General features: G+C 42.8%; 1 protein-coding gene and 1 pseudogene across 1 annotated transcript; one reads left to right on the top strand and one right to left on the bottom strand.

Annotated features, from left to right (window-relative positions):
* The first annotated feature begins 1080 nt into the window (after positions 1-1080).
* On the top strand, positions 1081-4617 carry LOC125544817 (probable leucine-rich repeat receptor-like protein kinase At1g35710). Its single transcript, XM_048708923.1, has 2 exons — positions 1081-3982; positions 4070-4617. The coding sequence occupies exons 1-2, from the start codon at positions 1102-1104 to the stop codon at positions 4405-4407; spliced, it is 3219 nt and encodes a 1072-aa protein (XP_048564880.1). The 5' UTR covers positions 1081-1101; the 3' UTR covers positions 4408-4617.
* Positions 4618-5574: 957 nt separating this feature from the next.
* LOC125540883 lies at positions 5575-6428 on the bottom strand (annotated as a pseudogene).
* Positions 6429-12266: the final 5838 nt, after the last annotated feature.

Genomic DNA, 12266 nt, shown 5'->3' with positions numbered 1-12266 from the left:
GGTTATAACGTGTTTGCTTTCTCCGGTATGTGTGTACAGGGCCTGTTTGGCAGAGGTTTCAAAGCTCAAGCACAAGAAGCACTTATAGCAAGTAAATAAACTGAGGACGGCTGAAACTTACCGTGCTTTACGTTCGTTCCATGTCCAGCAGAGCAATCAACACCTACAGAAAGCAGAAAGCAGGCGTAGTAAAAGTCTACCGAATCAACCCACTTTAGAATGGAACCTTTCTTCAGTTGCAACCACTACCACATTTTCCCTGACTTCAAACAGGACTTGTGATCCAAGATTTGTATTGACCAAAATTCAACACATGAACCATTATTTCTACCATTGACAGAATTCCAACACGTAAATTTTCCTGCAGTAAATATAAATTGTTGCCTTCCGCGGCCAGTAACAAGTCCTTGAGGTAAATCTTTTGTTCGACGTACCAGCTCAAAAGTGAATAAGGGAAACATTTTAGAGAATAGCTCAAGACAAGCAGCTTCAATTTCTTTATGGAATTGCCAGCTGAAGAAATTGCATGATCCAATAAACAAAGAAATACTATCAAACAGGAGATACCATCATGAAAACTCTACTGCAATATGTTAACTCAATTCCGTTCAGTGCATAAGCTGTAGACAGAGGAAAATTGCAAATTTTGCCGGAATTCTGTCCCTGCCTTCAACTCCTTTTTAGGGATTCCTGGGTCATTTTTCCACAGGCATGAGTAAAGAAAGAAAGGAAGAGGTATAGATGGCGGCTTGACACTGAAGAAAAGCCATCCAGCAGAAGCTTCTACTCAACTCATGAAGAAAAGAAGACAGTCCACCAGGAAGTCTGTCATCCTTTTCTCACACAGAAACACAGGAAACAAACCGTATTTGCTGCCAAAGGAAAGAAAAAGGGGCAGAGATGTCGACAGACACTGAAGAAAAGCCATCCAGCAGCAGCTTCCACTCAAATCTTTTTCGAAAGAATAAAGCATCCATTCAACTGCTGTGTCTTGACTAAGGACCTCATAACAATGGATGACACACTCGTTAAATACTCATCAACAGAGTTGCATTGTGTATTGAATCACATCCCCCAGCCAAACACATTATCGAATTCCAGATGCAAACACTAGGCAGCCAAATGCGACCTCTGTTCTACCTCTGCCTACTGCTGGTGACATGTCTTCTTCTCTTGGAAGAAGCACATGCAGCGCACCATCGACGAATCTCGCCGAGGTCTCAACGCATGGCCCTCCTCCACTGGAAAGGTACACTTGCAGGCCCGGCGCTGCAAATGAGCTCTTGGCAGGAAAACACCAGCCCCTGCAACTGGACGGGCATCATGTGCACGGTTGTTCGCCTTGGCCGCAGCATGCCCTGGGTGGTGACCAACATCTCACTTCCGGGTGCTGGCATCCGTGGCCAGCTTGGTGAGCTCAACTTCTCGGCTCTTCCATTCCTCGCATATATTGACCTCAACAACAACAGTCTCCATGGTCCAATACCAGCTAATATCAGCTCTCTATCATCACTTTCATATCTTGACCTATACTTCAACCATCTCAAAGGACAAATTCCATTTGAGTTTGGTCGCTTGCAAAGTCTGACCTGGCTTGATCTCTCATTTAACAGACTCATGGGACATATACCTGCATCTCTGGGTAACCTAACAATGTTAATTGGTCTTTCCATTCGCCAAAACATGTTATCAGGTCCCATTCCCGAGGAGATTGGAAGGCTTGTCAACCTACAAGTTCTACAGCTAAGCAACAACACCTTAAGCGGCATGATGCCAAAAACCCTTGGAAATCTGACCCAACTAAATACTTTGTACCTCTATACTAATCAACTTTCAGGGCCTATACCCCAAGAACTAGGTAAGCTAGTCCATTTGCAAAATCTTGAACTTAGTTCAAATGATATTGCAGGTCCAATTCCAATCTCCATAACCAATCTCACTAAGATGACCACACTTTCTCTCTATAGCAATCAAATCACAGGTCCAATACCTTCAGAATTGGGCATCTTGTTGAATCTCCAGTTTTTAGACTTGTCTGGAAACCAAATATTTGGCTCTATTCCTGACATCTTAGGAAATATAACAAAGCTAGTACACCTATCCCTCTATAATAATCAGATAACCGGTTCCATCCCCCAGGAAATTGGCAATCTGATGAAACTCGAATATTTAGGATTGCAACTGAACCAAATTTCAGGATCAATACCAAAAACTTTTGGGAAGTTGCAAAGCCTCCAAAATGTGGAAATCTTTAGTAACAAATTGTCAGGTTTTCTTCCTCAAGAATTTGGAGATCTCATAAACCTTTTTCAACTTGCGCTCTCGTTCAACTCATTTTCAGGACCTTTACCCGCAAATATATGTTCAGGTGGCAGACTTCAATATCTCAGTGTCGCTTCCAATATGTTCAATGGCCCCATTCCAAGGAGTTTAAAAACATGTACGAGTTTGGTTCAGCTTGAGCTTCAGGAGAACCAACTAACAGGAGATATATCTCAGAATTTGGGTGTGTATCCACAACTCATAAAGATGAGCCTGGCATCGAATAGATTCTCTGGGCAGATCCCACCAAATCTAGGTGCATCTACCAAACTAACGGTACTACATCTAGCACAAAATATGATTACAGGCCCCATACCTACAATCCTTTCTAAATTGTCCAACCTAGTAGAACTAAAACTAGATTATAACTATCTCAGCGGTCACGTTCCACAAGAAATCTGCAGTTTAGCAAATCTATATAAACTGACCCTATCATCGAACCAATTATCTGGATCCATACCTACACTGGTAGGAAATCTGAGCAATTTAGGACACCTTGATATATCTGGGAATAGAATGAGTGGATTGATACCAGAGGAACTAGGGCGCTGTACAAAACTGCAGTCCTTGAAAATCAACGACAACAACTTCAGTGGAAGTTTGCCTGGTGCCATTGGAAATTTAGCAGGCTTGCAGATCATGTTAGATGTGAGCAACAATAACCTCTGTGGTGTGTTGCCGCAACAACTTGGCAAATTGCAGATGCTAGAATTTCTGAATTTATCACATAATCAGTTCAATGGCAGCATTCCATCCTCCTTTGCAAGCATGGTGAGCATTTCAACACTAGATGTGTCCTACAACGACTTGGAAGGACCGGTCCCAACAACACGCATACTCCAAAATGCTTTAGCAAGTTGCTTTCTTCCCAATAAAGGTCTATGTGGTAACATCTCTGGCCTGCCACCTTGTTATTCAACCTCAGTAGCTGCTCACCAAAAAGGGAAAATACTTAGTTTGCTTTTGCCAATTGTTCTTGTGATGGGTTTTGGAATAGTTGCTGCAATTGTTGTCATAATAATACTTACTCATAAGAAGAGAAAACCACAGGAAAGTGTCATCACTGAAGCAAGGGACCTATTCTCTGTTTGGACTTTCGATGGAAGATTAGCATTTGACGATATTTTAAGGGCAACAGAAGACTTTGGCGATAAGTACATAATTGGAACAGGAGGATACAGCAAAGTCTACAACGCACAACTCCAAGACGGGCAACTAGTTGCTGTGAAGAGGCTTCATCAGACAGAAGAAGAGTTGGATGATGAAAGAAGATTTCGTAGTGAAATGGAAATCTTATCACAAATCCGACAACGAAGCATTGTCAAAATGTATGGGTTCTGCTCCCATCCAGCATATAAATTTCTTGTGTACGAGTACATTCAGCAGGGAAGCCTCCATAGGACATTGGAAAATGAGGAGCTAGCAAAAGAACTGGTTTGGCCCAAGAGAATTGCTCTTGCAACTGATGTGGCTCAAGCAGTATCTTATTTGCACCACGAATGCAGTCCACCTATAATCCATCGAGATATCACAAGCAACAACATATTACTTGATACATCCTTTAATGCTTTTGTCTCAGATTTCGGCACGGCAAGGATTCTTAAGCCCGATTCATCAAACTTGAGTGCACTAGCAGGAACGTATGGCTACATAGCTCCTGGTATGTACAAGTATACCTTGTTTCTCACATCAAAAGTATTCATCTCCATCCATTTGTTCCTGATTATAATTACTTGATTTTGTGCAGAACTGTCATACACATTTGTTGTGACGGAGAAATGTGACGTCTATAGTTTTGGCGTTGTTGTGCTAGAGCTAGTGACGGGCAAGCATCCAAGGAATCTCCTAGATGGTAGTTTGTCAAGAGGGGAAGAAGTTATGCTGGTGAAAGATATTCTAGACCAACGGCCAACAACACCAACAACAACAGAAGAGAAGATCTTAGCTCTGCTCATCAACCTGGCCTTCTCTTGCTTGGAATCTTCTCCGCAAGCAAGGCCAACCATGAGGGAGGCATACCAAATGCTCATCCAGCAACCTTGTTCTAGTCCAAGTCCCATGCCTTTGAGTGCAGACGCATGTTGATGTATGATCCGAATTCTGGTGACAAGCCAAGGTCTATCGTGGCGGAGGTCGATAAAATGTTTCCAATTTTGACTTGAGTCACTCATATGCCATGTATATATACGCCATGTATGCTAACATGGGACGAGTTGATGGCTTATTGTAAGTCTATGTATTTGTAGACACTCTCCTCATACAGTGAAAGATAATCGTCGTGTGCCTGTGGATTTTCCCACAAGGATTTTCCATGTGAAAATTGGTGTCCTGTGTTCTTGGTATTTCTCTTCTTGTTCGCTTGCCAATTTCTAAGAATGCATAAATATAATTTTTATTGTGGGTTGCTTGTAAAATATGTGTATTGTTTATACTTATATATGCTTAGACGTAGTATCCACATGTGACACTTCCTTTGGGTTGTTGTCTGCAAGGGTGCTTGAAATGGTGTGCTAATATTTCTCTCTTTTTGTCTACTATTTCTCCCATGAACCTAAAAATGAAAAAAAAGGAATCCAAAACTGGTGCGATATCATGTAGTCCTGCTTTATTGTTCTCTGGTAATCAATATAAAAATTCCCTAAAAACACCTTGGACTAAGCAGGAACGATCACAATGATCAAATGGTCAATGCATAAACGTGAACAAATGAATGTAAACACATGGGGCTAGGTGCATAAAAAAAGGAAAATTACCACCGAGGAAAAGGACTTACGGAGGTCTGTAGGGCAGAAGTATGAAGTCCTTGTACTTATGATGATGGAGCATTGTGTCCAGATTTCAAGCATTGGTTGTCGAGATAGAAATGGAACAAATATACAACCTTCTTTTTCTTCATGCCTAATACAAACTTAACAAAGGATGAGATGAGATGAAAAGCCACAGGTGACAGACAACGGGAGAGCTAACAATGGCCCATAATTTCATTATCAAAAACGTAGTTACCAATTCACCTCAGAATTCAGCCCACCTAGTGCAATCACAGACAGACAATGCTAACAACATGATGTACAACCGTATAGAGAACAGCTCACTTTATCACTCACTATTATTATTCCAAACCAATGGAAAAAAGACATTACATCGTTCAACGAATTGCAGTGGTATATGACGGAAGATACAACGAATTTGTCCATGCAAAAACATAGCGCCGACCATTTACATCGAGATCAAACCTACATGTATTTTTTAGTTTCAGGTACGAATTGATGCGTGCGGCACCGTAGGCAGTCCAAGTTCATCCTCCTGCAACAACAGGCAAAAACAAGGAGAGCAAATTAGTTCATAAATTATCTCAAGTATCTCACCCATCGATTAAATCATGTGACAAAATAACAAAAAAGGTTTATAGCTTCAAGAACTGTGATTGCAGGGGCTTGACATGAGCCGTCAATTTCCTCCTCGGGATATCAGCACCATAATCAATGTGACTAGAAACTAGTAAGTCTCCCTATTGACATACCTGCTGCCGGTTTGCCAGGATTAATTGCTGCATGACCACTTGGATCAAATTCAACTACAGAATTTAAATTGAAGAGTGGCTCATGGATGGTTACCACTGTAAGGAAAACTATGTAACTTTAAGGTGATAATATCTGGCGTTTGAATTATCTAAGAATAGGAAACTGCAATAAGTGTCATACCCCCCATAAGTTCCTCCTCATCGAACTCATCTGGGACATTGTAGCTTCTACCAAGAGTTTCTTGTATTTCATTGCTCACATCCATAACATCCGTCGTCTCGTCTTGCATGCTCTGCTGATTATGAAAGAAGGTACGGATTCAGATGTAATTCAAACAAAATAAGCTGAAGATCTTGAAAACATGAGCAGTGATGTTGCATACATCTATATCTTCAATCCTGACAGTCTTCATCATCCCTTTCAGCTCTTTATTGGCAGCCTTCATTGCAGTCATCTGTTAAATGGAAGACACTTCAACATTAGTTTGAGAGCCAGAATCAGCATACAGTCTGTTGAGCATTTTTAATTCCCTCCAATGCATGCGAAAGCAACTTGGTCAAGATTATATGTTTGGTTGTACAGCATGTCACGCTGACCTTCATACCTGTAGGGAAAACATGTGGGGCATAGAGATTAGAATAATAAACCAACAGGCTACCGCCACAAAAGAATGATTAAATGCTATAGGGTAATCGGTTCCATTTCAATAAGGCCAGCAGCACGGAGCAACAAGAGCATTCCACTTTGTGTCTTGTCCATGTTAAGACGGTGACTTGTCAACATTGATGGGTGGCAGAATAATGGACCGGTTGGTTGCTGGAAAGAGGGGAGAAGAAGACGTCGCTGATGCATTTCATCCAACTGGTGGTGTGCCGTCGCCTCCCTCCTCCAAATTCTCTCCTCCCTTAAATCGATGCTCAAACCACCAAAATCAGCAGCAGCAATCACCAGAAGATGTAGGATTTATTAGACCGAGAGAGCACGAGGCGGTGGCGTGGCGTGGAGTCGCGGCAGAGCTCGCGGACACCAGAGTCGCTGCACATTGACGCAGGCGTAGCCCAAAGCTCGGTGTTCCGGCTTCGCGGCGGGGAGGTGGATGCCGGCGAGGACGCAGCCGCGGCGGCTTCGGTGGCCCGTAGGCCAGAAAATGGAGAATCCGCCTATTCGCCGCACAGGCTAGAAGAGTTCCCTTGGCCGGCCCATTACGGATTTGAATCGGGTTTTCTATTATTATTATTTTTTTCAAATAAATAAATAAATTTGTTTCGCAGATTAAAAAAGAACTACTGTTAATGAGTTTTGAAATATGTAAAAACTTATAGGTGGGGAAATATAAAAATACTCAGGTATGTACATACAAATATCCATACTTCTGAAAAAATACTCCCTCCGTTCCAAAATATAAGTCTTTTTAGAAATTTTAATATAGACTACATATGAATGTATATAGATATATTTTAGAGTGGGTAAAGTTCCTTTGTAGAGTGTAGATTCACTTATTTTGCTCCGTATATATTTCCGTATTGGAATCTCTAAAAAGACTATTTAGGAACGGAGGGAGTAGTTAAAAAATTCAATGCATATTTAAAATATATTAGCGTGCGTATACATAAAATTATATTTGCATAAAAAACTTATATGCATTTTTTATGTGTTTCTTGAAAAGTTCTTGGATTTTAAAAAGCTTTTCTCAGATGGAAAATAGATAAAATGTGTGTCCAGTGCAGGGCGGGTGCATAGAGAAGTGCCTGTTTATACAGGATAATTAGCACCTAACATAATAGTCTTTGGACAATCGTCGAGTTCAGAGAACAGCTCACCTTCGAATGGAGGTTGATCAGACGAGGTTGCCATCCTGTGCTTACTTTCTCCAATTCAGTACGTGTATATACTGATAATTGCAACCTCCATACTTCATCGAAATTCAACTCGGCTAGTGCCATCACAGACAAGCTAACGACAGCTCTGTATCAATCACTATCATTCCAAAACAAACAATGAAGAGCCATCCCATCGTTCAATGAATGACTGTGATATAGGAGGAAAGATACAATGAATCTGTCCAGGCAAAAACGGAAGTGTCCATCATCGACGTCGAGATTCAGGTACAAACTGATGTGTGCGGCAATGTACTGTAGAAAGTCCCAGACTCCCAGTTCATCCTCCTGCACAAGCAGACAAAAAGAGCAAGCTACAGCACATTATTTTACTGGTTGAGAGAGAAGCTCGGACATCCACAGCCACCCAAATCAAAGAAACCAGTGCATACTTACACAGGAAATTTAATTAGCAGCAAACATAACAGTGTGAATAATCATTCAGAGACCTTTGGTCAACAGTTCTGCAGGCAAGCCTACAATCCGTGTGTTGTTTTCTATTGGTCCAGGATTGAAGCCACGCATAGATGAGGTGGCAGCCCATACCCATGCCTTTCCTCCAACATCCTCCCAGCCATGTACTCCATACAAGAACAAAACAATAATGCAATGAGATAAATAATACTCTCGGCCACCAACTGCCACGGGTCTCCTCGGCGGAACAAAGCAATAATGCAAATGAGATGGATCCAATTTTATTTTTATTTTTATTTTTTGAGCAATAGAACAGATTCATTTTTTTTTTGCACGGATCTCAATTAAGATCTCATGGATATAGCATCGACTGAGACTTAGAAAGACTGTTTGAACAACTTTGCCATCCTCGGAGATTTTGCACCTTGAAAAGAATATATGGTTTGTGTAGGTCATCGTGAAAGCTTTGCCTTCCGCTCAATATTGGCTTCAAATAACTATCACTCTCCCCTAAAAAAGAAGTCTTAGCTTAGCTGGTATACACTCTAGAAAGTCTGGCCATTTGGCACGCACGGAACGTTTGTTGCCCAGGCCGACTGCACCGACTAAGTTATGTCCCACATGGTGTAGCCAATTATTTTTTCAAAAATGATGAAGCAAAGATACCACTTATTGCAAAGATACCACTTAAGGTAGGATGATTTAATAATTTATCAAAACTATGACTTAGTCCCTGGTACGTACTAGTACTCTCCTAGACAGTTGGATTGATCGACCTAGGAATGAAGTTTAATTACCGTCACCAAATCGCTGACAAAACAGAGTTGAATCGGTCTGATCCATTACGACATCCATGCCTAGTCAACACGGTTGCATCTCGTCATGATCCTGGACTCCAAAACTGCGGGCGGAACTGCAAATCAGGAGTTGCTATTTACATATACCAGCCGGCCTGTGTGGAATAAATACATCTATTTGAAATGCTGGTTTGTCAAAGTAAACGATTGGTACTGAACGATTGTTTTGCCTACGACACCACACACACACGCGCGCACGCACACGCACACCTCCAACCCCATAGAAGAACTGTGTTGTATATATATACGAGTATACAATTCTTGTCCCCAAGTATAATCTTAGACTCTCGCCCACTTCTTCACCATAATGCCCACACTTGCTGGTCTCGCTGGCTACCTCTTCTATATCGCGTTCATGATGGAAATGTCGTGTCTAATGCGCATAGCTGCCATGTCCGCCTTTCCGCCACTCAAGAAGAAGAAATACCGATTCTTGGTGGTCCCAACGGCCATGGTCCTCCCCTTCGTGCTGAAGCATATGTTGGGGCATGCTCTGATCTCCGGGTTCCCCTCCACCTTGCCTTCCGGTGTCTTTGAAATGATAGCCACACTTCTTTGGATCGCTGGCTACCTCGCGTATATCACATGCATGGCGGGGCTATCATGTGTGGTGTTCCACACATCCATCTTCGTCTTCAAAGTAGCGAAGGGGCCACATCGCGAGGAGGGTTGGATAGACATTATGTTCATCATCGTTGTTGTCATCGACTTCATGGTGATGGATACGTTCATGAAGCATTCTGACATGAAAGCCACCCTTCTTGGTCTTGCTGGCTACCTCGTCAGGATGATCGTCTCACCATTGCTTCCACTTCCCGCGATGTCATTTCTGGTAGCGTTTTCATTTCTGGTGGTCACGGGCCTAGGAGCCTGGGTCACAATACTGCTTCCGTCGGCCACGTACAATTATCCTAGGTTGATGTTCGCGAGCATCATCGGCATCACCTTCCTAGTGATAAAAAACATGTTCGAGTTGGACACACCGATCAACAAGTCTGGTCTGATCGATGAATCCTTGTCCATCTTGCCTTCTTTCTTCTTCGGCACGAAAGACACACTTGTTGGCCTCGTTGTCTTCATTAACGATTACCGCGTTGCCTACTTGGTGATGAGGTATGTCACCCTTCTAGCCCTCGCATTGTTACCGTTGGTGTCGAACTCCATGACGGCGCGCGCCAAGTACACCAAGGCATCCGTTATCATCTCCCTAGGCATACTGTTAATGATGCGGCCACCATGCATGCCCATCGGGAAGCTAGCCCCAGTATTTGAACCCCCCTCTGTCGCAACTGCCTCTACTTTGGGTTTGGATGATTTCACAAGGTTTTCGGAGCAGATGAAAGTTGATCACATGATGGTTATGGAGAAGGTCGTCTCTGGATTGAATATGCTCATCGAAGAGTCTATGGGAACGGTTCAGAGCTTCATCGTCCACACAATCTTGATCCTGATGGCTCTCATATATAGGAGGCATGGTGTTCTTTGTATGGAACCAGTATGGTTTATGGATCGACACTCTAACCAAAAAATCAAATGAATTGATGGAAGACCGGTTTCCTGTATGGGTCGACACTCTAACTGCAAAAGCATATGCATTGATTGAAAAGGCTGCTTCGCAGGCGGATATATTTGTTCAGGACCAAATGTACCATTTTTCATTTGGTTTGCTTGGGAAAAGGAGGCCCAAAACAACTCCGCGTGTGCATAGGGACAAACCCAAAAAAAGTGGGAGGGGGAGACTCAAACCCAGGAGGGCAGAGGAAGACAGCTAAAAGGTATTATAGCGATTCAAAACAAGAAGACGGAGATCATTGTCTGTATATATGCCTCTATATATGTATTGTACCCTAGTAATTTTTATACGTGAAAAGCTATCAGTGATCGAAATGAAGCCAGGGTTTTGCTCTATTTTTCACCTGTACAACGGGCATTGTTAGAATTTGTATTTGTAGCTTCTTTTATATACACTATATTCCCACAAAAGAATATGTATATACACTACATACCTTGTATTTGTATATGTTGGTTATATTAAAAATATTATAAATTTTACAGCGATTGACAATTTTAGGGACCCGTCCATCCACCCAAATCTGACGATGGTAAAATAGGAGTCAAGACTGAAATTACATGAAAGTACAACTAACTGTGGGACCAGTACAACTGCTATTTATTTTTTTATGTTTTTTAACAGGGTAGATCAGTCATTTACTTAATTTTCCCATGGCCTTATCATCTGCTCTCACCCGACAAGTCTCTCTCCCTCACCCAAATGTCTGTCGTCGTCGACGCCTAATAGTCGATGCCGTCTCCGTCCCACACCTGTGAGGACCTTGAATTGCTGACACGCCACTCTCGGTCGCTGGCTAACCCTAGCCGCACCCGGTGGCCGGCACACGCCCTGGATGGCGAGCGCGGCCAAGGCAGGAGAAGAAAGGTGATGCCAAAGGAAGAGCGCATGGCGGTTGTATAGCCGTCCGAGGGAAGAGGTAGAGCGTCATGTGCCGATTCGGCGGCTATGGTGTCACTGAGTTGGCGGAGACAAAGCTCACCGCTGGACCCGTGAAGGCCGCCGCCACGTTCGTGCCACCTGCCATGGTGGACCGGTGGGCGCCCAAGCGGCACGTGACCGCCGAGGCATCCCTGGTCGTCATCCTGCGTCGGTCGGCGGCCGCTCCAGCAAGCCCATCCCCGCGGCAGGTGGAGGAGCTCACCTGAAGCTCACCGGAGCCAAAAGGTATCTTTTCCGCCCTTCTCATTAAGGAGCCCACCGCGGTGCTTTTGATTACAGTGATTTCATTTAGTAGGCAATAGATACTCGACATGCTACAATTGATTAGAATATCACTTGCAAGTTGATATGGGTTCAGAACCTTTTTGGCTTTGTGATGTGAGAAACAATTATACTATGAGATTCAGACAATGTACTTCTGATTAGCCACTGGACTATGGCCTTCTCCCTTATAATTACCCACTAGACGGTATTTTTAGGCAGTGTATGGGCCCTATAGAACGGCCACTAAGTGTGTAGAGTATTGTTTTTGGAAACCAGAATTGGCTGAATTTGGAGGAATGGCTGCTCTATGTGAAATTTTTGCCCGCTTTGCTACAAGTGCATTACCCCGCCTCGGCCATAATCATCATCAACAAATATAGCAGTCATCTTTTTCTGTTGGTAGTAAAAAATAATGCTAGCAACAACATGCACGTTACTAGTCTAAATTACTCCTCACTATGACTAGTAATGTAAGACCTTTAAAAACCTTATTTGGAAC

Source organism: Triticum urartu, chromosome 1 (genome assembly GCF_003073215.2).
Source record: "Triticum urartu cultivar G1812 chromosome 1, Tu2.1, whole genome shotgun sequence".
Lineage (NCBI taxonomy): Eukaryota > Viridiplantae > Streptophyta > Magnoliopsida > Poales > Poaceae > Triticum > Triticum urartu.
Note: the sequence above shows the minus strand (reverse complement) of the source record. Positions and strands in the feature narration are given on the sequence as shown.